This window comes from Euleptes europaea, chromosome 9 (assembly GCF_029931775.1).
Source record: "Euleptes europaea isolate rEulEur1 chromosome 9, rEulEur1.hap1, whole genome shotgun sequence".
Taxonomy (NCBI): Eukaryota; Metazoa; Chordata; class Lepidosauria; order Squamata; family Sphaerodactylidae; genus Euleptes; species Euleptes europaea.
In genome coordinates this window covers 11,602,513-11,627,918 of record NC_079320.1, presented here as the reverse complement: position 1 = coordinate 11,627,918, position 25,406 = coordinate 11,602,513, and the positions used below count along the sequence as shown (strand labels likewise).

Here is a 25,406-nt window from a genome sequence, read left to right as displayed (position 1 = left end):
CCAGGATCCCACCGACGGTGTTCAATGCAGCTTTGCAAACAAGGCCCCCGAAGTTGCTAGCACACATTTTGTGTGTTCATAGCCACGCTGTTCCCACATGTCTGTTACTCATTTAAGGCAGATGAACTGCCAGGGAAGAGGAGGCGGGTGTTCCTTCCAAGGTTTAAAACTTCCTGGAGGGGATTCTTGGTCACCACCAATCTGAGTGGTTATTGGTTATGCGCAAGCCTTGCGTAGTGGCAACAAATTAGAGCAGTGTTGTTTCTCAGTGTTGCCCTCCTGAAGTTGAATCTCTCCCTGCTTTCTTGAATAAAAATCTCAACTTGTCTCGGACTAAATGTGTATGTGTTTGGGCAGACAGTCACATCAGCTGGCCACATCTGGGCCTGTGCTCAAGATGATTCACTATGGATCAGTTACCGTCAGTTACCCTGCTGTATTACACCCGTGGTAAGAGTGGACTGCCCCCAGGATTTAAGCATGTACGAAATTGTGGATAAGAACAAGGTCTGCAGGAACACCGGGTTAATTTTTAACTGAAGTTTGCACCCCAGGCATATGTATCTAAGGTCACATGCACAACACTGCACCCTTTCACTCTGGTTTGACTAATAACTGCCGGTTTCATACTCAAAACCAATAATGCACATGAGTACTTGAACTTCTCCCATGAACGTGCATTGGATGGCGCTGAATCCTCTTTGGCTACCAAAGACTGATAAGTGTTAAGGGAGATAACAAGACTTGGGTTAAGTGGTGTCTGGACATGCATGAATATTTGGGTTTGGTGAGTTGGCATCTAAAGAAGAAATGCAGAATGTTTCTGATGTCTGGAGCTTGTTTGGATATCCCCCCCCCCCTGTTTATTCTCTCTGGCCATTTATGCACAGAAGGGTTTGCCTTGGATTTGCTACTCTTTAGATGCACACTTTCCCCTTCCAAGTTCTCAAAACTCAACAATAAGCCCCCATGCAGAGTTGTGAGAATTTGGATGGGGAAAACTTGCATCTAGAGAGCAAATCCAAGACAAAACCTCCCGTGCATAAAAGGCCTCTGTGTTCTTCAGCTTCTGTGGGTGGGGTTCTTTGGTGAGTAGATTGAGTGTTTTTAAGTGGGTGCTGCACTTCCGGTGAAGCATAAAGGGTGCGTTTATTTCTATTTGCACGCATAAGTCTTAAGATAATTTCTATGCATGTTTTTGAATAGTAATAGTAATAATAATAATATAATAAATACTGCCCAGGATTAGAATCTCACACAATTGGATACCAGGAGAGACTGCAAGGGGGTGATGAACTATTGAACCATTATTTTACTGTTCTGTAATAGTCCATATTTTTCATAAAAAGATTTGATTCTAGAGCAATACAGTTCCTGGTATTGCACGTGTACCTTTCTGCCTTTTAAATGTGCCTAATGATCCAGAGCCTGGGAACAAATGGCCGAGAAAAGAGCATCCAATTCATAATGGGCTGACGTATAAACATCAAGCAAGGTGTGTCTGTCGCTAATTGACACAATTTCCTGTGTTCTCACTCGTGCGCATATTTTGCATTTTGGACTGTGGTGGCCAGGTAGAGCGAAATGTTCTGAAAGCGATCTATGTGTTTGTGAACCTAAGCCAAAGTACTCTTCCTCCATTAAGTTGCCCACCAAGTAGGGTTGCCAGGTCCCTCTTTGCCACCACCGGGAGGTTTTTGGGGCAGAGCCTGAGGAGGGCGATGCGGAGCCTGAGGATCCTGAGGGCAGTGCCTGAGGAGAGCCAGCATGGTGTAGTGGTTAAGAGCAGTGGTTTGAAGCAGTGGACTCTAATCTGGAGAAAGGGGGTTGATTCCCCACTCCTCCACATGAGCGGCGGAGGCTAATCTGGTGAACTGGATTTGTTTCCCCACTCCTACACACAAAGCTAGCTGGGTGACCTTGGACTAATCACTGCTCTGTTAGAGCTCTCTCAGCTCCACCTACCTCAAAGGGTGTCCATTGTGGGGAGGGGAAGGGAAGATGATTGTAAGCCAGTTTGAGTCTCCCTTAAGTGCTAGAGAAAGTTGGCATGCAAAAACCAACTCTTCTTCTTGGGGAGGGGAGGGACTTCAGTGCCATAGAGTCCAATTGCCAAAGTGGCCATTCTCTCCAGGTGAACTGATCTCTATCGACGAGATCAATTGTAATAGCAGGAGATCTCCAGCTAGTACCTGGAGGTTGGCAACCCTACCACCGAGTGACTCCACTATATTTGCCACCTAATTTTGCTTGAAGTGAATTTTCAAAACAACATGTGGATGCGTACATATAGAATGTCCTGACCTAAATAACCCAGGTTGGCCTGATCTGCTCAGACCTTGGAAACTAAGTAGGGTCGGCCCTGGTTAGCACTTGGATGGGAAACCACCAAGGAAGTCCAGGGTTGCCATGCAGAGGCAGGTCTATAAAATTATGCATGGTCTGGAGAAAATGGACAGGAGAAAAGCTTCTCCCTCTCTCATAATATTAGAACGTGGGGTCATCTGCTGAAGCTGAAGGTGAGAGATTCAAAAGAGGTAAAAGGAAGTATTTCTTCACATAATGCATAGTTAAATTGTGAAACTCCCTGCCCCAGGATGTGGTGATGGCTGCAAACATGGTAGGCTTTAAGAGGGGAGTGGACATGTTCATGGAGGAGAGGAGTATTCATGGCCACTAGTAAAATGGATACTAGTCATGATCTATACCTATTCTCTCCAGGATGAGACGAGCATGCCTATTATATTAGGTGCTGTGGAACGCAGGCAGGATGGTGCTGCTGCAGCCGTCTTATTTGTGGGCTTCCTAGAGGCCCCTGGTTGGTCCCTGTGTGAACAGACTGCTGGACTTGATGGGCCTTGGTCTGATCCCGCATGGCCTTTCTTATGTTCTTATGTTCTTCAATCACAATAACGGAGAGCAAAAGGAACCTGAGAATAACAGGGGAAAGCACTCACAGCAAATGTCCTAATCAATGTTTTTTTAAAGGCAAGTGCCCTTTGTAAAAGCAGAGTTTTGCGTTCTCTGGAATGATGGGAGAGAAGAGGCAATCTGGGCTTCTTCCAGAAGGCTGTTCCAAAACGTAGGGGGGCCATCACAACGCAGGAATGAGGCCTCGCTGGAGCCAGACTGCACTTGGCGGGCTGATGGAATCGCTAAGAGGGATTTATTGGCTGACCTAAGTGAGGTTGTGCAGTTTCTCCCATTGCAAAATAAAAAATCTCTGCCGGCTTGCCTGCTCAGAGTAACTTTCAGGCTGCCAACCCTCATGCAACTCTAAATGAGGGTGCCACATTTTTTTTTTGTTATTTAGTATGAGCAGGCCAAGATTCTCTGTGTTTTATTAATTTAGTACATATTTTATCCTGCCCTTGCTCCAAGGAGCCCAGGACAGCATACGTGGTTCTCTTCCTCCCCCATTTTATCCTCCTAACAACCCTGCGAGGTTTGTAAAACTGCTCCACAGTCCCCCAGGAAGCTCCTATTAGCGTTTCTGCTGGGTTATGCAAGGATAAAACGTTTCTTTTCTAGCCTTCCCACAGAGCTTTTGCAGGATACAAAACAGATACTTTAATTCTTCTTTTATGCCAGAGACTACACTTTAATTCTTCTTTTATGCCAGAGACTACCCATCGGGTTTAGAGCAGAGGTGTCGAACTGAATTGTTACGAGGGCCAGATAAGACATAAATGCCACTTGGTCGGGCCGGACCATGCCTCGCCAGATCGAGAGTGGGGTGGGGCATGGCTGCCTCTGCTGGCTCACGGGCCGGATAAGAGCTCTCGGGGCCGGATCTGGCCCGAGGTCTTATATTTGTCACCCTTGGTTTAGAGGGTTGGCGTGTGAGGCCTACATTTCTTTCAGTACTTAGGGGTGATTATCTGTTGGTAGAAGGGGCGCCCGCATTTGATGCCCAGTAACTACTTAGTGCTCACCCCCCCCCCCCGGATTTTGCCTGCCGTGTAAAAACCCATCGGGGTAATTTTAATTGCCAAGAAATACTTGGTTGATCTAAGTTAGTGGTTCCCAAAGTGGGCAGTACCACCCCCTGGGGGGCAGTGGGATTACCTAAGGGGGCACTAAGAGGCAAGGGGGCAGCATCGGGGTGCTAGAGGTGGGCCCCTTCAACTGTGTTGTTGGATAGGATAGGGGGCTCTGGGGTTGAGTTTGTGGAACCAAAAGGGCAGTGGCCCAAAATGTTTGGGGACCACTGACCTAAGTGGTAGCCCTAAATGCACTTAATTTCTGCAGCAAACCATACAAAGGAAGGGCTTTGGGAACAGTTGTTTTCAAACTTTCTGCAGTTAAGGATCGTAGAGGACATATGCAACTGTTAGGGTTGCCAACACCCTGGAGGGAAACAAAAGTTCTCCTTTAGAGACCGTGTGTGGAAATGGGCAGTTGAAGCTATTAATGGCACACAAGTAAATGTGTATAAAGTCCCGTCAAGTCGCAGCTGACTTATGGCGACCCCTTTTGGGGTTTTCAAGGCAAGAGACTAACAGAGGTGGTTTGCCAGTGCCTTCCTCTGCACAGCAACCGTGGTATTCCTTGGTGGTCTCCCATCCACGTACTAACCAATGTTGACCCTGCTTAGCTTCTGAGATCTGATGAGATCAGGCTAGCCTGGGCCATCCAGGTCAGGGCACACAAGTAAATAACTTCCCATTAAGACTCTCTTAAAAAGGGGCAGGACAATTTTTGTTCTCCAGGCTGTTGGCAACCCTAGCAACTGTTGGGCCAGCATTAATGTGCACTGTGACTGACGGCAGCTGTCTCAGGCTGAGGAGGTCTGTCTCAACACCTCTGATATAATTTTAGCTGGAGGTACCAGGGACCAGAAGGTTCCTGGGACCTTTTGGATCTAAAGCAGGTGCTCTTTCCATGGGTCATGGTCCTTGGCCACACTGGTAGGTCAGCTGTGGACCTCTCGTGCATTCCAGAAGATTCTGTGGCATATTCTAGGGCAGAGGTGTCAAACATAAGGACCCTGGAGAGCTCTTATCCGGCCTGCGAGCCAGCCGAGGTAGCCACCCCCTCCCACTCTCATTATGGGCTGCCATGGCATGGCCCGGCCTTACCAAGTGACATTTACGTCATATCCGGCTAGGATTGCCAGGTCCCTCTTCACAACCGGCGGGAGGTTTGGGGGGCGGAGCCTGAGGAGGGTGGGGTTTGGGGAGGGACTTCAGTGCCATAGAGTCCAATTGCCAAAGCAGCCATTGATCTCTGTCGGCTGGAGATCAGTTGTAACAGCAGGAGATCTCCAGCTGGTACCTGGAGGTTAACAAAAAATTGGCACCTCTAAGAAAAAGAAAAAAAAATTTGGCACCTCTGTGTTCAGTACATAAGGATACTGCAAATTCTGAACACAGATGGGTGAAAATAAGAGTACCTATCAACAAAGAGCCAAGAAGTAGTATCCCTGATGGCAACATGGCATGGTAAAAAAAAGGGAGTCATACGCAGAGAAACTGATGAAGACAGTTGAAACGGGCTGATTTGAAGGGTCCGATCCATCTTGCTTGACAGTTCCCGTGACAAACAGTTTCCTGTGAGAAATGTGACCCTATGAAGGAGGAACAGCATTAAATGAGATTGGACTGTACTCCCTGGATGGGGCTTTATATAACTTGTGGTGACTCTTTGTTGATAAGTCACTGTTCTTTGGTTGTATAAATATTATTGTACACGAGACATAAATTTGAAATTTATATAGTTATGGACTATTAATATTGCTTTATGTGCTCTTATTTTCACCCATCTGTGTTCAGGATAGGTACCTGGAGGTTGGCAACCCTTTATCCGGCCCTCCTAACAATTCAATTCGACACCCCTGTTCTCCTTTCATTTATCCCTTAGAAGCTCCTTGACCCGTTGATCTTGAGCAGTGTAAATCTAGTGTTTGAGGGATATAAGGACTGAAATCAGTCTTGCCACTGACAATGTAGCCTCGGGACCCCTGTCACTTAATAAAAAAGGCATTATGTCAGAGACAGAGGCATTAGATTTATATGTTAAAAGGGGAGAGAGATAACGGTATCGAAGTTCCTCATAAAAGCGGCATTCCAAGAGGGCATGGAGCTAATGAATCAACAGAGCCAGAAGAGCAAGGACAGGTCCTGTCTGGGTATGGTATATTCAGAATCCTGCCCTGCATAACCATAGAGGGGTTAGCATTCAGTCTAGCTAAACAGAAGCCTCTAGAACACTGGTTCCCAACCAGGGGTCCGTGGACCCCCAGGGGTCCGCGAGAACTAAATTAAGGTCCCCGAAACAAAGTTATAAACCCATATTAAATTAATATTTTCAATTAAAAGTTCTCTATTATAAAAATATATTCAAATATTATTCTAAGTTTAATGTTTAACTAACAGTTATGATTAAAGTTTATTTTCAAATTCTCGGAATTTTTATTTTGAACCTTGGGGTCCCTGCACCGAACAAAAAAGTCCTAGTGGTCCCTGGTCAAAAAAAGGTTGGGAACCACTGCTCTAGAAAGACGAGGAATTGTCAAATGATAAGTGTAAGCAGGCAAACCACGTGGTGGTGGTATTCCGAAAAACTGAGATGAGCAAACGCAGCGAGCACAAAAAGTAGTGCTGTTATAATCGAGCTCTTTAATGATGCCCCCCCCCCGTTCTAGGGCATACATTTAGCTAACAGGGGCGCTAGACAAGGCACCATCATTGCTCTGCTGCGCATCCTGGATCGCCAAACAGGATGTGGCGATTTGCATAAGAAAGTCCCTGAATGAGCAACAACCACAACGGAGAGAAAGGCTCGACTACCTTTTGATGGTTGCGCAGTTTTTCTTTTTTTGGAAGAAGGTGGGTTTTTTTTTTTTTAATACAGTGGCATATTCTACAATATGACCACTTCAGAGGTGCACTCTGTTGTACAGCTTCAGTCTCTTGCACGTGTGAACGAGGCCTCACTGCGTAGCTGGAACCTCTGCTACAGAAGACGGTCGCTGAAGAGCCGCTTGGATGCATTTCGGTCTCTGGAAAAGAGAGAAGACGCGGGACGCCAGGGCTTTGCTGATGTTTTGTGTTTGTCGCTAACCTGTGGACGATAGGGTGTGAAATGGGCGAGTGAGGCTGCAAGAGACCGTTGTGGTCAGTGGTGTTGAGCGATCTGTGTTCGCGGTAAATAAGCAGAGGCAAAGAGGTTAAGTGGCTTGTTCTTGCGGGTTAACGGCTGTCCCACTGATCATGTAGGAAACTTCCTGGGGCGATGGATTCAATTCAACTGCAGTATGCTGTGCCGGAACTGAATTAAACGTGGGATTCCGGCTTGTAGGGCTCTATTCACCATATACGCACACGAGGGTTTCCAATGTCAAGGCGACCAGAAATAAGTTTCAACTTTTCTTATGTTATATTTACATAAGAAAGGCCCTGCTGGATCAGACCAAGGCCCATCAAGTCCAGCAGTCTGTTCACACAGTGGCCAGCCAGGGGCCTCTAGGAAGCCCACAAACAAGATGACTGCAGCAGCATTGTGCTGCCCATGTTCCACAGCACCTAAGATAATAGGCATGCTCCTCTGATCCTGGAGAGAATAGGTATGCATCATGACTAGTATCCATTTTGACTAGTAGCCATGAATAGCCCTCTCCTCCATAAATACTTCCCTCTTAAAGCCTTCCAAGTTGGCAGCCATCACCACATCCTGGGGCAGGGAGTTCCACAATTGAACTATGCTTTGCGTGAAGAAATACTTCCTTTCATCTGTTTTGAATCTCTCCCCCTCCAGCTTCAGCAGATGAGCCTGAGTTCTAGTGTTATGCGAGAGGGAGAAAAGCTTCTCCCTATCCACTCTCCCCATACCATGCATAATTTTATTGACCTCTATCATGTCTCCCCTTACCCGCCTTTTTTCCAAGCTAAGCAGCCATAAGCATTTTAGCCGCTCCTCATAGGGCAGTTGCTCCTAGCCCCCTGATCATTTTGGTTGCTCTTTTCTGCCCCTTCTCACGCTCTGCAATATCCTTTTTTAGGTGTGGTGACCAGGACTGTACACAGTATTCCAAGTATAAAATGTTTAAACTCTACTTTTTCCATTTTATGGAATAAAAACAGCCTAATTCTCACTGAAATTCTGACTGGAAGGGCACTTTTCTACCTGGCATGTCTCCTAAATGAGTGTATTTGATAAAGCATTTGTCCCTAGAGTGCCACCTGTGAGCACTGGGTTACCTGTCCATGTGTTCTTCCCTGAAGATAAACAGCCAGTCATGACTTTCCTCCACCTCATTAGAGCAGGAGGAACTGCAGAAGACCTTTGGGTTTGCAGGGATACCCATTCAGAACTAGCTGCCCCATCTTACGAGGATGCTTGGCTTGGAAACTCCCAACATTTTGTAATTGCCCTTCCACAGAAGCTATACTGTGGTGGGCTCCCACTAGAGAGCCAGTGTGGTGTATTGGTTAAGAGTGGCAGACTCTAATCTGGTGAACCGGGTTTGATTCCCCACTCCTCATGAAGCCAGCTGGGTGACCTCGGGCTCTCCAAACTCTCAGCCCCACCTACCTCATAAGTTGTCTGTTGTGGGGAGGGGAAGGGAAGGCGATTGTAACTTGCTTTGAGAAAAGGTAGAGAAAATCAGGGTATAAAAACCAACTTTTCTGCTTATTAGTTATTTAGAAAAATTTTAGAACACGTTTTTTGCCATCAAGTTGCAACTGATTTACGGTGATCCCTCATGGGGTTTTCAAGTCAAAAGACGTTCAGAGGTAGTTTGGCCATTGCCTGCCTCCACGTCACGGCCCTGGTATTCCTTGGAGGTCTCACCATCAGTGTGGTGTAGGGGTTAAGAGTGGTGGCTTGGAGCGGTAAACTCTAATCTGGAGAACCGGGTTGGTTTCCCCACTCCTACACATGAAGCCAGTTGGGTGACCTTGGGCTAGGCACAGCTCTCTCAGCCTCACCTGCCTCACAGGGTGTCTGTGGCGGGGAGGGGAAGGGAAGATGATTGTAAGCCGGTTTGATTCTTCCTTAAGTGGTAGAGAAAGTTGACATATAAAAACCAACTCTTCTTTGCCTACTAACCAGGGCTAACCCTGCTTAGCATCCAAGGCCTGACAAGATTGGCCTAGCCTGGGCTATCAACATTTTGAAACTGTCCTACCACGGAGACCTTTTGTGGTGGCTCCTACTACATATTTATTTAGAAAATGTTTAGAATGCTACCTGTTTTCAAAAATTCCAGTAGTGTTCGTAGGCTGAAAAAGGGCCCGAACCATATCTTCATTGCCAGGAAGCCATCTTTCTGGCCCTTCAGGATACATGTATACCTTGCTTGAAATTAATCCAAGCATATCAAGTTTTAGACTGTTGGTTTGGGCTCTGGCTTGTTTCTGCGGTTGCTTTTGTTGATAATTTTAAAGTTCTTTTAATGCTGCTATTTTGTTGGTTTATGTTTTGAGCCACCTTACGCACATCTCTGGAGAGGTGGCATATAATGGTCTAAATAAAGAACTGCGGCAGCTTGTTTATTAGTAAATAATATTCCTTGATATTTTGATGCTGATCTAAACTAGATAGAGATGTGCAAATTTTATATTTATTGAGGCTTTGTTCAGGCTGTTAAAGATAGGACGTTTTGGAGGACATTGATTCATATAGGCCGCCATGAGTTGGAAGCGACTTGACGGCACTTAACACACACACAGGCTTTGTACTCTGCTTTTTCCCCAGTGGGAGATCCAGTTCTCTCCTTCAATTTATCCTCCCAACTGCCAACAGTCCTATGAAGTGAGTTCAGCCATGAAAGGGAACATGGGGAGGGGCTCTGGCTCAGTGGTAGAGCAACTCCTTGGCATGCAGAAGGTCCCAGGTTCAATCCCAGGCATTTCCAGTGAAAGGGACTAGGCAAGTAGGTGATGTGAAGGATCTTTCTCTGCCTGAGACCCCGGAGAGCCGCTGCCGGTCTGAGCAGACAATATTGACTTTGATGGACCAAGGGTCTGATTCAGTATAACGTAGCTTCATGTGTTAATGTGTTCACACCCATACACAGAGCGGGGATTAGAACCCGGGTCTCTCAGTGCCAGTCACAGATCGTGTTTGTTGTCGTTATTGTGTTTATTTTTTGTTTCCATGGGCTTCAACAGGGAGCCACGTTTCCAGCTGCTACATTTGTGTTTTCCATCCAACTTGGATGACATTTTCAGGGCCCTCACCCCCTCCTCACCCAAGGGATCCTGCCTGCCAAGTTCCAAACGGTTAGGAGAGAAGGGTCCCAGTTGTATAGCCAATTAAAGGCAAAACTCGGGGAAAGGAACAGCACATATTTTTGCTACCCTAACAAATGTAACAAACGGAGCTTTTTCTGTTCATTGTTGACAAGGCTGGAAACAAATAAGCATCCTCCGTTTTCAGTTGCTCTCAGGAAAGCCTACGGCCTGGATCCTGCGCTAAATCTCTGCTAATGGAAGGCATTTCTGTTAACAGAATGGGACTTCCTCTCCTTCTTCCTCCCTCAATAGCTGGAAATATTTCCCCGGGGAGACAGTACGAGGGGCCAACCGGGGATCTGCAATGGCAGTGGAAAGTACCATCGAGTTGCACCTGACTTATGGTGACCCCGTAGGGTTTTCAAGGCAAGAGACGTTCAGAAGGGGTTTGCCATTGCCTGCTTCTGGATAGCAACCTTGGACTTCCTCGGTGGTCTCCCATCCAAGTACTAACCGGGGCTGATCCTGCTTATCTTCTGAGATCTGACAAGATCAGGCTAGCCTGGGTTTTCCAGGTCAGGGCAGGAAGGGGCGATTGGCGAACACAAGGCATCCTCCCCAGCTTACAATCACTTTCCCTTCTCCTCCCAACAACAGACACCATGTGAGATAGATGGAGCTGAGAGAGCTCTAAGAGAGCTGTGACTAGCCCAAGGTCACTCATCTGGCTTCGTGTGACGGAGTGGGGAAACAAATCCAGTTCACCAGATTAGCGCCACCCCTCATGTGAAGGAGTGGGGAATCAAACTCGGTTCTCCAGATCAGAGTCCATTGCTCCAAACCACCACTCTTAACCAGTACACCATGCTGGCTCTCCAACTTGGTATACCAATTTAGGCTAAAATGGACTATACCATGTTTTAACAAATGGTCCACATCTTCTCGAGCAACTTTGGAGCAAAAGGTTCAGTTCCTCTTAGAGGACTCTGACCCTCGGCGTACTTATTTTGTGGCTCGTTTTTTGGAGGCTGCAGAGGAGAGTCGAAGGGAGGGAGGTGTTTTTGGAGATGGATCTTATTTAAGTTTTATGGTTTCAATACCTCAGTCTAAGAAGGGAGGGGAAAGAAAGGGGAGGGAGAAAGGACCAGTTTTGAGCAAATACTTTAGCATGAGAGTATATTGGCTTTGAGCACTTTGACGAAGAGTTTTTTGTTGTCATTCCAGATCCGGGAGTGTAGGGAACAACTGGACTCAAATCTTTGACTTTGTCAAGAAGCTGACGGACAGATTTGTGAGGTGAGTGGTTCTCCCTGTGGGTGCCAAGCTTAAATTGAATGGTGAGGTTGCTAAAGAAACCCATGCACACTTAGTCTTAGCTGTAAACAAAAGATATAGACACATGTATTATTATTTTTGCCTGATATTCAATATGCTTATGACAGCATCACACTCTCTAAATATATTTGGAATGCTCCATATTGCTAATAAGAGTGCTGTTTTTTCCTTCCATTTTCCAAACCCTTTCTTTGTTTTTCATTAATTTTTAGAATGCATGAAATGTAGTTTAGGGATTGGGTTGAAAAAGAGCCTGGAGCATTCTTGTGATAAGTCATTGAGGGGCTGTGACTCAGTGGTAGAGCATCTGCTTGGCATGCAGAAGGTCCCAGGTTCAATCCCTGGCATCTCCAGTTAAAGGGACTAGGCGAGTAGGTGATATGAAAGACCCCTGCCTGAGACCCTGGAGAGCCGTTGTCAGTCTGAGTAGACAATACTGACTTTGATGGACCAAGGGTCTGATTCAGTATAAGGCAGCTTCATGTGTTCATGTGACCCAGCGTCTGCTGCTCTGGACATTGCCAGGTATAAGGCCAAGTTGCATCTGGTCCAACACTGGCCAGTCAGGTTTACTTTTTATCACCGCCGATATATAAGTTGCAAGGCAGAAGAACAGGACATCTGCTTCCTGCTGCCTATGTTTTTCAGTCTCGCCAAGTGAGACATTCAAGCTTGGCATCGGAGAAGATACAAAAGGGCCGTGGCTCAGTGCTAAGGCATCAGCTTGGCATGCAGAAGGTCCCAGGTTCAATCCCTGGCATCTCCAGTTAAAGGGACTAGGCGAGTAGGTGATATGAAAGACCCCTGCCTGAGACCCTGGAGAGCCGTTGTCAGTCTGAGTAGACAATACTGACTTTGATGGACCAAGGGTCTGATTCAGTATAAGGCAGCTTCATGTGTTCATGTGACCCAGCGTCTGCTGCTCTGGACATTGCCAGGTATAAGGCCAAGTTGCATCTGGTCCAACACTGGCCAGTCAGGTTTACTTTTTATCACCGCCGATATATAAGTTGCAAGGCAGAAGAACAGGACATCTGCTTCCTGCTGCCTATGTTTTTCAGTCTCGCCAAGTGAGACATTCAAGCTTGGCATCGGAGAAGATACAAAAGGGCCGTGGCTCAGTGCTAAGGCATCAACTTGGCATGCAGAAGGTCCCAGGTTCAATCCCTGGCATCTCCAGTGAAAGGGACTAGGCAAGTAGGGAATGTGAAAGACCTCTGCCTGAGACCCTGGAGAGCCACTGCCGGTTTGAAATGGACAGTACTAAGCTCAATAGACAGGAAGCCCAAATCAGTCCCCTTTCACCCTAGCTTTTCATTTGTAAAGAGTATATCTGTTTAGTCACTGCTAGAATGCTGGGGTAGATGGATTTTTTGTATTTGTATATCTGTTGTGTGTGTAAAGTGCCGTCCAGTCACAGCCGACTTATGGCAACCCAGTAGCGTTTCCAAGGCAAGAGATTAACAGAGCCCTTGCCTGTCTCTGCATAGCAATCCTGGTATTGCAGCCAGAGTGGTATAGTGGTTTAAAGTGGTGGTTTGGAGCGGTGGACTCTGATCTGGAGAACCGAGTTTGATTCCCCACTCCTCCACATGAGCAGTGGAGGCTAATCTGGTGAACTGGATTTGTTTCCCCACTCCTACACATGAAGCCAGCTGGGTGACCTTGGGCTAGTCACACTCTCTCAGCCCCACCTACCTCACAGGGTGTCTGTTGTGGGGAGGGGAAGGGAAGGTGATTGTAAGCCTATTTGGTTCTTCCTTAAAGGGTAGAGAAAGTTGGCATATAAAAAACAACTCTTCTTCTTCCTTGGTGGTCTCCCATCCAAGAACTAGCCAGGACCGACCCCACTTACCTTCCAAGATCTGACAAGATTGGGCTCCTCCACCTTCCTCCTGTGCTAGTCTAGTCTAGGAGGAAGTCTAGTTTAGTCTAGACTAGTCTGGACCATCCAGGTCAAGGTATTATACCTGTTACCCAAGTGAAATAAAACCTCCCTTGCTCATGCAAAGATGGGTTGTTTCTTCTTGCAGTTTGTTGGGCTTTAAGGCTCCTTTTCTAGAAAAAATAAATACACTTTCCCCTACCTTCCAAGAAAAAGAAACCATGTGAATGGTGAGTTCATGTGGCAAAGAGATTCCTCGTACTTCAGTGGCACTTTTTTTTTGTTCTTTTGTGTATCTTTGTGTGTGTCTGATGATGTATGGCACATGCACAGCCTGGCCTCTGATACATCTGTTTATTTTTATTTTTTGCATGCCCTATATATGCAGATCTGTATCCCAGGCATCTATGAACGCCTTGTTCAAACATATTTCTGAATGCTTTATCTGCCAATACAGCTTGCAAATGTGTGGGCAGGGCAGCGCCTAGTGAAAGGTGAAACGTCAGATGAAAACCAAGCAGGGCTTCAAATGGGCTTCAGTGATTTAGAACAAAGCTTCTTAAACTGTGGGTCGCAACCCCATATGGGGTTGTGTAACAGTGTGGGGGTCGCAATTTAAAAAAATATATAAAAAAATTTTCTTTATGATTTATTATCAGTAAATGTTTGATTTGTATACCTATTTTATATACCTATTGACCCGGGGTTGCGTAAAAGCTTCTCGGGCGAAAAGGGGTCGCGAGCGGAAAAAGTTTAAGAAGCCCTGATCCAGAAAATCCCTCAATTGTTCTCTGTCTGTTAGCAGAATACATTATGTAATGTAAGCAAATATATACAGAGCTGCTTGATCTGCATAAATTGGTCAGAATTTGGAAATCTTAAAAAAACAAAATGAGAGAAGAGAATGGTGGAAGGGACAACATTGAGAGTGTGGGAAGTCACCGGGCAGACACGATTGCGGTTAATTGCTTTCTACGGGAAAATGAGATGCAGTAAGCAACTGTGAGCTTGGACAGCTGGTGACGAGTCATGTGACAGAGGGAGGCTTAATTGCCTATTGCTGTCGATCCATCTTCCGAAAGCCAGAACCAACTTATTATTATTTTTTGCAGAGAAAGAAACGAAGCCTTGTCCGTAAATCGATAAGCAGATTCTAATCAACCGTTCCGTCGAGGCCACTAGGTCGGCCGTTCGGTTACTGGCAAAAGAGAAGTTTTATCTCATCCAAAAATTATCTGATTGGTCATCCTTTTGTTGTAGCCAAAAGAAAACTCCCTTCCCTTTTATTTTTTGAATTGGCTGAAATAAAACTGATGTGGCCGTATTATATGCTGACCAGTTTTTAACCGCTTATTAGGATTTTACCTTTTAAAAAAATGATGGAAGGAAACAAAAAGAAGATGGCCTAATGGCTGACGAAAGCTCTCCAATGCAGCATATGGCAAAAGCGCAGAGCAGGTTTGATTAGAAGAATTAGATCATTCCGGTATGAGTTGTACATCTGTTTCCCATTTTGTGGGTCGCAGTAGCAGCAGAACATGCACTTTACGAGCTTAAGAGCCTTGAACTTCGGTAGGGGTTTTGAGTACTCTGCGTTTCCCATTACGATGGCGCTTCTTACCAGTGGTATTAAAAAAAATCACTGGATATTATAATAAAGTGACTCCTCCTTCTCCCAATGCCGCAAAAGTAGCAAAACCCACAGACAATGTGAAGAAGAAGAATGCCGACTTTCTCTACTAAAGGGAGAATCAAATCGGCTTACAATCACCTTCCCTTCCCCTCCCCACAACAGACACCCTGTGATTCTTCCTGGGTTCCCAGCTTGTAAAAGGCGCTTGGCCATTCTTGTATCATAAACCGAATATCAAGCCTTTTGAGAAACGGCTCAAGACCTGTCCTTAAAGAATCCTTCCCCGTGAGCCTTTTAAATTCTCTCAACGTCGGATCCTGAACAACTGTGTTGCATATGAAATTCAGTACATGTTAAGGGGAGGGTCCTGTGCTCGGCAATAAGCAGGTTCTTTGAATGGAGAAAATCCCAGGTCCTATCCTGACTTCTCCAGGAAGTAGCATGACCATCATTCTTGAGTTTAGTGTAGGGCAGGGAGGAGGGAGGTATCGGGAAGGGGGCCTGTAGCCAGCAAGGATCTTCTAGTCGCTCAGGGAGCAGGTACGTCTTCAAGCCAACAGAGATCAGCCGTTTTGTTTTCTTTGTGGTGTTAAGCCAACCACACTGATAACTAGCGCAGAACCAGTGTGGTGTAGTGGTTAAGAGCAGTGGTTTGGAGTGATGGACTCTGATCTGGTGAACCGGGTTGCTTTCCCCACTCCTCCACATGAAGCCAGCTGGGTGACCTTGGGCTAGTCACAGTTCTATTAAGAACTGTCACAGCCCCACCTACCTCACAGGGTGTCTGTTGTGGGGAGGGGAAGGGAAGGTGATTGTAAGCCGGTTTGATTCTTCCTTAAGTGGTAGAGAAAGTCGGCATATAAAAACCAACTCTTCTTTTTATGGGGAGTGAGCTTCCTTTTTCTGACAAGCCCATTTTTAGATACAGCCATGGATTCCTCTTATTCCATTTTCATTTTTTTTTTTCAAAAGAGGAATTTCTCTTTCATTTCTCTTCATAGTTCTCCGTTACTCTATGGAGGTGCTCTGTGTGCTTTTTTGTAAATTCAGTCTTGCAGGGTTTTTTTTTATGTGGTTGGTCTAGCAGGAGGACAGGAAGGTTTGGGAAGACTTTGCCTGCCTCTGTGCACCTGCAGAGTGAAATTCTGTTACAAACTCAAAATTAGAATTTCTCTTTTGTAGAATCTTAAAGTTGGAAGGTACCACCAGGGTCATCTAGTCCAACCCCCTGCACAATGCAGGAAATTCACAACTACCTCCCCCCCCACACCCTCACTGACCCCTACGCCATGCTCAGAAGATGCCCGAGATGCCCTCCCTCTCATCATCTGCCTAAGGTCATAGAATCAGCATTGCTGACAGATGGCCATCTAGCCTCTTAAAAACCTCCAGGGAAGGAGAGCTCACCACCTCCTGAGGAAGCCTGTTCCATAGGAAATAGGAATGGATTTGAACCAGGTTCTAAATTCCTAAAAGAAAAGGGTGAAAAATTGATAGTTGGGTTCTGGAGAGAAATTGGGTAAAGATAATAGAATTTGGTTCTTGTAGGTTATCCGGGCTGTGTAACCGTGGTCTTGGTATTTTCTTTCCTGACGTTTCGCCAGCAGCTGTGGCAGGCATCTTCAGAGGAGTAACACTGAAGGACAGTCCTTCAGTGTTACTCCTCTGAAGATGCCGGCCACAGTTGCTGGCGAAACGTCAGGAAAGAAAATACCAAGACCACGGTTACACAGCCCGGATAACCTACAAGAACCAATGAACTCTGACCGTGAAAGCCTTCGACAATATGATAGAATTTCTTTTAACAATGCTACTAGTAAGTCTAGTTTTTCCTGCAGTTGCTTCCTTTAGCCAGATCTGGATGGAGTTGCGCAATTAGAGTCCCTGCCTGGCATCTTTTGGCTTTCTTGTTCAAGTTCTGATAAAGGCTGGCACTGCCAGGCAGAGTGGACAGCGCTCTTGGCAGTGGTCCGTGTAGTGTATATGTGAAGAGGATGATCCAAACAGACTGTATTAATTCCTTCAAAGATTTGGCTCAGCTGCCATATGTAGGCTGAAATATGGAGCTCACTGCACGATTTTGCAAGTTAAGACATTTCCTGTGTGGTTTTGTGTTTACTTGGATTCTGTAATAAAGGTCAAATCGTGGAGATCTTTGGAGCCCTGCTCTGGCATGGATCCCACTGAAATGCAAGTGGGAGTTCATGCTGCATATGACTTTCTGATTTATGTGTCTGAGATGGATGCTTTCTTGTCCTTAACAGCCCGCGGATGCGATTATCTTTCATCGTGTTTTCCACCCAAGCGCAGGTCATTATGCCATTAACAGGAGACAGGTAAGTAATGCACATTGTCGCTTCTTTTTCGAGCTCTAACTAGATCAACAAATGTGATTGTTGAGGGACAATATGGAATTCTCCAGGGTCAGAGGAGGCCTTACAGGCCATCTGTGAAAGATTGAGGGGCGAGCCAGCGTGGCGTAGTGTTTAAGAGCGGTGGTTTGGAGCGGTGGACTGTGATCTGGAGAACTGGGTTTGATTCCCCACTCCGCCACATGAGTGGTGGAGGCTAATCTGGTGAACCAGTTTGGTTTCCCCACTCCTATGCATGAAGCCAGCTGGGTGACCTTGGTCTAGTCGCAGCTCTCTTAGAGCTCTCTCAGCCCCACCTACCCCACAGCATGTCTATTGTGGGGAGGAGAAGGGAAGGTGATTGTAAGCTGCTTTGATTCTTTCTTAAGTGGTACAGAAAGTCGGCATATAAAAACCAACTCTTCTTCTTTCAAAGAAATTATGTCAGAAATTTGATGGCACACCAAGGCTTGTTTTCGTTTGTCAGTTTCTTGTTTAGATTTCACTTGAGTTGACTTTAAAACACACTTCAGTTTCTGGAGTAAGGAACTACACGGCACCCTTAACCAGTTTAACTCCTAAACTGGACTGGGATTACTCAGGACTCTTGAGACCTATTCTCCTCAACCTTACCTAGGGATCACTCAATACACCTGAGATAACTTCCCTCTCCCTGGTTTTTGAGAACTCTCTTTTTCCTGAGAGCTAACTCCCAATGTCAAAAGCCACACTATTCACTCAAGAGTTAACATCCTTATGACCTGATTCTATATTAATCAAATAACTTAAAATCGTGTTCCTTTATGTTTCACTCCTGAGGGTTAATCCTCACACAGCACACGCCTGCTGCTTGCTTCTCAGAGCTCTGTTTGTCCTGAACTCTGGCGCCAAACTGAACTTCTCACTGACTGAGAGCTGAATGTCACATTTCCACTCGCCACTCCCAGGACTCCCTTTAGCTGTCAGTCAAGTGCATCTAAGGCAAGAACAGCGGCCTGGTTTCTATTGCCTTCTTCGCACCATCTCATCCATCTCATGTTGAATGCAGTTAAATCCAAAGCTAGAGCATCCTCAGTTGATGGCTACCGAGCCTCTGCTTGAAGACCTCTAGTGAGGGAGAACTCACCAGCTCTGTTGTCGAACTGATGTCACCATTAGGAAGTTTATCCTGAAGTCTACCTTCCTGTAGCTTAAGCTCGTTAGATACAGAGAAAAATGGTCATTTCCCAATTCACTTCTGTAACGTACCATTTCTTGGGTTGGAGCCAGGCTAAATTTTCCACTGATGGAAGAGGAAGTGTAATTTTCACCAGTTCTCTCTTCCTGCTGCAGACCCCCAGTTTGCCCCTCGTGCCATTTCTGAGGGTCCCCTCCCCCCCAGGAACCGCATTTGGGGAAATCAGTGGGCTGCATCAGGAGAGGACAGGCAGGGCACACATGAAGACACATGACACTGCCTTATACTGAATCAGACAATTGGTCCATCAAGGTCAGTATTGTCTATTACGACTGGCAGCGGCTCTCCAAGGTTTCAGGCGGAGGTCTTTCACATCACCTACTGGTCTTTTAAACTGTAGATTCTGGGGATTGAACCTGAGACCTTCTGCATTGCCAAGCAGATGCTCTACCACTGAGCCACAGCCCTTCCCCAGTTCCTTCTGCGCCACTGATGGAAGGTACTTTCGTCAGCAGAAAACTTAGTCTGGATTCAGTCCCTTGCCTGGATTTTTGGATTGGGTACAAATGCCCTTCTTCGCATGGCAGGCTCTCATAGACAGCTGGTTTATCAGAGTGTGCATGTAACTCCAACATTTGGGGAAATGGACATCTGTATTTGCTATGAAAGAACTCGGTCAACTCTGGCCGCAATCTGGAAGGGGAAACCATCTGTTAATTTTCATTTTCATCAGATGTGGTGAAGGGGAGGCTTCACATCTGTGATGCATGAATGGTAGCAAGTTCTTTACAAGTCCCAAGATGAAAAGCCAAAGCCTGGTCGTAAACCACACAGACTAATCTGGGACCAGAGACTTCAGTGGCAGGTTTAGTTACTGACTCTACGACAGCTTGAAGAACTAGTGTTCAATAAAATAGCCAATGCACTGTGCTGCCTCTAGTCCAGTTTTGTTAAAAATGGTTTAATTGGAATTAAACTTACCTCTGATGACGCTGAAATGAAAACTGAAATTGGCATTAAAAAAAAAATTCTCCCTAATGTCTTTGCTGCTGTTCTCTTTCTATATTGCCAAAGGAAAATTGATGATTTATTTATAGGCCACATTTCTCACTGAAACTCATGGTGTTTATTTTTATGTTTTTTACAAAATTTAAAAACAATGTTATAGAAACAGTTTAAGATCTACAACAAGCAATGCAGTAAGATTGGATTACAGAATTAGAAAACAATGCATTAAAAACAATATATGACATGGCATATCATAAACAATCAATTTGTAAGGCTGCTAAAGATAGGATGTTTTGGAGGACATTGATTCATAGGGTCGCCATGAGTCGGAAGCGACTTGACAGCACTTAACACACACACACACACACACACACACATACCATAAACAGTGGGAAATTCTTTGGGAACCACCTGGAGACTGGCAACCCTAGGTTAAGCTGAGATGGTGTGACTGGCCCAAGGTCACCCAGCAAGCTTCCCTGGTAGAGTAGGGATTTGAACACAGATCCTAGCCTGAAATTAACCAATACATCATAATGGCTTTCTTGGGGCAGCTGCTCTTGAACAGTAGCAAGTAGTCTGGTGGTAAGTCATGCAAGTCATATGGTAGCAGGTTGCCCTGTGGCTACTGGTGGTCCTGACGAGTCTTCTCCTAAAAGCCAAAACAGTCCTGGAAAGGGCCCTGCCTCCTCACCCTGCCTCTTACAGACAGAAACCAAGGCTTGAAGGCTAGGCATGGTTGTTTAGCCACGGCCACTGAAGGCATTCATTTCTTAAAGTTACAGGTACTGCTTCTACTATTTCAGGGTGTTTAATCTCCTTGTGTGTGTCTGAGTTTTAGATTTCAGATTTTCCTGCAAATCTGGGACATTTTTTCAGGTTTGTAGAAAGAACTGTCATGTCTGTTCGTGGCTCAAGTCTCTGGATTTGAGTATCCACAGATTTTTTCACATTGATAATTAGACATATGATTCAGTGTGAACCAACTGTAGCATATAATAAACAGTGCCACAGTCTACAGTCCTGTTCCCTTTATAAAGGTACCCTCTGGAACAATTCTATTTTACTACAACCCTAATGATATATCAAGTTTCCCCCCCCCCTTGCAACTGGTTCAATCTCAAAGAAACCCCTCATTTTTTTCTATGCTTACTTTGGAATCTGTCTGACCCCTGCACTGGATTATTAAAGTACATTTTTTGTCTTGTCTACCTGTTTTGATCCTTTATGGCTTATAGGAAAAACAACAACACAAACTAGCTTTTATAGGACTTCCCTGCCTCGTCACAGTTGTTACGCATTAGTGCCAATCCAGTGACAGTTGGTTGATAAGCCTGGTCTACTATACCCAGAGGGATATAATTCTTCTGTACACCTTCCAACATCAGACAGATGAAAATAGAGACCATTGTTTGATATTAGCTATCCAGGCCCCCAGCCTCTAAAATTTTCCTAATTCACTTGCTAATAAGCTGAGCTGTTCCAAAACTTAGAATCATAGAATCCTAGAGTTGGAAGGGACTACCATGGTCATCTAGTCCACCCCCCTGCACAATGCAGGAAATTCACAACTACCTCCCCCCACACACCCCCAGTGACCCATAATCCTTGCCCAGAATATGGCCGAGATGCCCTCCCTCTCATGAACTTCCTAAGGTCATAGAATCAGCTTTGGTGACAGATGGCCCTCTAGCCTCTGCTTAAAAACCTCCAGGGAAGGAGAGCTCACCACCTCCCGAGGAGCTGTCTTGTAAATGTTTTAGTTTTACTCCGGCAAACTCAGTTCTGGGAAAACTGGGTGTACAGAGCGGGGGGTGTATAGCAGAAAGGGTACACTCACGACACTTTTGAACAAATGGGCTTGTGGTTTGTTACTGGGGGAGAGCCAGCGTGTCCCAGCGAACGGAGTCCCTATGAGAAAGGCAGGCTATAAATAATGTAAATCAAATATAAATAAATAAAATACCATAGACTCCACCCTTGGAACAGGGAGACGCAGGTTCAAATCCCCGCACAGCTGTGAACCACCTTGGCAGACCTCCAGCCAATCATTGCCTCAGCCAATCTGTTTCATAAGGTTGTTGTGGGGATGACGTTAGATTGCTTTTGTGCAGGATGCACTGGGCTCATTAGAGGAAGGGTGGAACTCGGATGTGAAAAATTCATGTGTGTTTTCAAAGAGCAGCTGATGTGAGACATAGAGATTTGTTGCTTTTGCAGCGGAGAACAGCATCTCGGCAAATTTCCTACCCCTCTGGCGTGGTGTTAAGAGTGGTGGTTTGGAGCGGTGGACTCTAGTCTGGAGAACCAGGTTTGATTCCCCCACTCCTCCCCGTGAGTGGTGGATGCTAATCTGGTGAACTGGGTTTGATTCCCCACTCTTCCACGTGAAGCCAGCTTGGTGACCTTGGGCTAGTCACAGTTGTCTTAGAGCTCTCAGCCCCACCTACCTCACAGGGTTTCTGTTGTGGGGAGGGGAAGGGAGAGGAAGGGAAGATGATTGTAAGCCGGTTTGAGTCTTCCTTAAGTGGTAAAGAAAGTCGGCATATTAAAAATCAACTCTTCCTCTTCCTCTTCCTCTTCCTCCTCTTCCTCTGCCTTCAAATCGCAACCAACCTCTGATGATCCCAGCAAGGGGCTTTCAAGGCAAGTGAGAAGCAGAGGTGGTTCCTATGCAGAGTCTTTCAGGGTGGGCTCCCGTCCAAGTACCCACCCTTCTAAGCGTCTGAGATTTGGTTATACCATGCTGCCCATAAAGTTCCAATATGTGACAGACTTAATTCCCAACTCTGTAGTCATGCCTGATTATTTCCAGGCCAGACTCACTCTCACCTTGGGGTGAGGGCTCAGCTGTCTCCAGAAGCAGACTCCCTGCTGCCCAGCTTCGGAGACTGAACACCTTCCCTTCTTGTGCATCATATCACAAATTAGAGGGGCCAAGTCCACTAAGGTCTTTTCATGTGATATGTGATAGCCAATGCCTTAAGACAGAAGAAAGGCCATGCTGGATCAGACCAAGGCCCATCAAGTCCAGCGGTCTGTTCACACAGTTGCCAACCAGGAGCCTCTAGGAAGGCCACAAACAAGACAACTGCAGCAGCATTGTCCTGCCTGGGTTCCACAGCACCTAATATGCATGCTCCTCTGATCCTGGAGAGAATAGGGATGCATCATTACTAGCATCCATTTTGACTAGTAGCCATGGATTGCACTCTTCTCCATGAACATGTCTACTCCCCTCTTAAAGCCTTCCAAGTTGGCAGCCATCACCACATCCTGGGGCAGGGAGTTCCACAACTTAAATATGTGTTGTGTAAAGAAATACTTCCTTTTATCTGTTTTGAATCTCTCGCCCTGCAGCTTCAGCAGATGACCCCGCGTTCTAGTATTATGAGAGAGGAAGAAAAGCTTCTCCCTGTCCACTCTCTCCATAGCATGCATAATTTTATAGACCTCTACCATGTCTCCCCTTAATGGCCCTCTTTCTAAGCGAAACAGTCCTAAGCATTTTAACCACTCCTCATAGGGCAGTTGTTCAAGTCCCCTGATCATTTTGGTTGCTCTTTTCTGCACCTTCTCAAGCCTTAAACTGAGCCTGGTAAGAAATGGGCAGCCAATGGAGTGTCTGCAAAATGGGACTAATATTCATCACATCTCCTCAGAGGTCCCTCCCCTCCCGAGCCACTAGCTCTAGATCTCCAGGAATTTCCCAAGCCAGAATTGGCAAGTGTAGCTGTGGGCCAAGAAGTCCTTAGTTCAGACCTTGCTTCTGTCTTTCTGTCTCTTCCTTCCCTGTTTTTGCCTCCTGTGCAATAAGGAGATGCTAGTATTGACCTACCTTACAAAATTGTTGTAAGAATTACTTGAAAAATGTACTGGAAATACTCCCGATGTTTTAAAATGTTATCTGAATACTGAATAGAGTAGTATTAACTGGATGCCAGGGCATTGAGACTAAGATGTATCCCTCTGATTGATTACAGGTATGAAGGATTTGGAGGACGAGATTGTTGAACGAGGCAGGGAGGGTGTGTATGTGTGGAGGGGAAGAAAACAGGCATGACAACTGTTACGGATATAAATGTCTCTTTTCTGAAAGACAGAGGTGTGATATTTGTTCACATATGTTGCATTGAGAGGAGCCGTTCTATTTGTAACCCATTCAGTGCGACCACAGACAGCTTGCAAGTTGTCGACAACTGATTGTCTTTCTCTCTCTTTGTCCTGAATTCCAAGTGGGTTTCTCAGACCTCCGAAATTGGCCGTGGTTCTAAAAATTATATAAATGTTTAAAAACATGAACTACCGAAGTGTATGACTCCCGTTATCTTATATCTAATTCTGAACCTGGCCTCAAGTGTACGGATCAAAAGATCTATACAGTGGGGCTAGGTATGGATTGGGAAGATGTTTCTGCAAACCTGGGGGGACCCCAATGTCTGCAGAAAATAAGAGTGAAATAGTTTGTACTGATATCTCAGTAGCCTATGATTCTGTTTGTGATTGCCCAGACCAGGGATCTCAAAACTACGGCTCCAGAGCCTCATGCGGCTCTTTGGCCCGTTGAGTGCGGCTCTCTGAACTTGGTTCGGAGCCCCTGCTCTTGCGCCCGCTCGCGCCGGCAGCCGGATGCGGAGCCGGCGCGCCTGAGAGAGAGAGAGAGAGAGAGAGAGAGAGTGGGCGCGCTGTCTCCCCCCCCCCGCCATGGAGAATGGCCGGGTCCCCCTTGCCTTTGCCCTCAATGGTTGGGAGGCTAAAGCCTCCCCTCCCCTCTAGCTGTGCGATTGCTGGGTGGGCGGCTCAGCGGTTCCTGCCCCCCCGCCTATCAGCTGTTGAGCGGGGCGGGCTTCCTTTAGTAGACCTGGCCTCCGGCTGAGTCCCATTGGGAGGCCATGTCTACCCACTGGCTTTCTTGGCGGTAGACCTGGACTCCAAGGAGGGGAAAAAGTCCCCCTTCAGAGGCCAGGTCTACCAATTGGCTTCTATGGGCCTCCGGAGGCCAGGTCTATTGCCAAGAAAGCCAATGGGTAGACCTGGCCTCCCAATGGGACTCAGCCGGAGGCCAGGTCTACCAATAGGCTTTTATGGCGGTAGATCTCCAGACGAGGACTCCGGACGGGGAGGGGGAAATGGCAGGGACTTACAATTTAATTTTTATCAATAAATAAGATCACTATTAAGTATGATATCAAGTTTTATTCAGTGTACCTATAGTTTAATTAAGACTTAAAACTTTACTTAAAGTTTATTAAGTTAATAAACAGTGTACCTACCTATATAGTTTAAGTTTAAGAAATTTGGCTCTCAAAAGTTTCTTAAACTTAAACTATATAGGTAGGTACACTGTTGTACTGTTGATATTTGGCTCTTTTGACTAATGAGTTTGCTGACCCCTGGCCTAGACAACTTAAAATGGCTGCCATAATCTTATGAGCTACCAAAGATTTTGGTAGGGTTGCCAACTTTTAAACAGGTTCTTCTAGTTGCCCCTTTTAATATTGGTTTGATCTGTAGCAAATACCCAGTGATGTCATTTAGATCCGTGCCATTAAAGGCCTTAACCACCCATTTCGTCACATTAAGCCATTGTTACAGTGATAGGACTTGTTTTTCCCTCCTGGCCGGTCGGCAACCCTAGATTTTGGTGGTCATTTATTTTACTCTGAACCTGAAAGATGGTCACTAGGGGGAGAGAAGGAGTAGGGGAGGGGATGACGTTAGAACCGGGTGGGAAGGAAGATGGAGTAAAAGGATGGGGAATTGAGGACCAGAGGAACTGGGGACTTCTCCCAGAAGACCTACTGTGGTTAGGGCTGCACTTAGTTCGTCATATGGC

At 46.0% G+C, this 25,406-nt stretch overlaps 1 protein-coding gene across 1 annotated transcript in view; it reads left to right on the top strand.

Moving 5' to 3' along the window:
* The window catches only part of ANTXR2 (ANTXR cell adhesion molecule 2), a 159,801-nt gene that overhangs the window by 1,152 nt on the left and 133,243 nt on the right, over window positions 1-25,406 (top strand). The window contains exons 2-3 of the mRNA XM_056855512.1: window positions 11,406-11,477; window positions 17,299-17,370. Coding sequence (XP_056711490.1) covers window positions 17,306-17,370 — 65 coding nt within the window. The 5' untranslated portion in view covers window positions 11,406-11,477; window positions 17,299-17,305. The remainder of the gene's footprint in view (window positions 1-11,405; window positions 11,478-17,298; window positions 17,371-25,406) is intronic.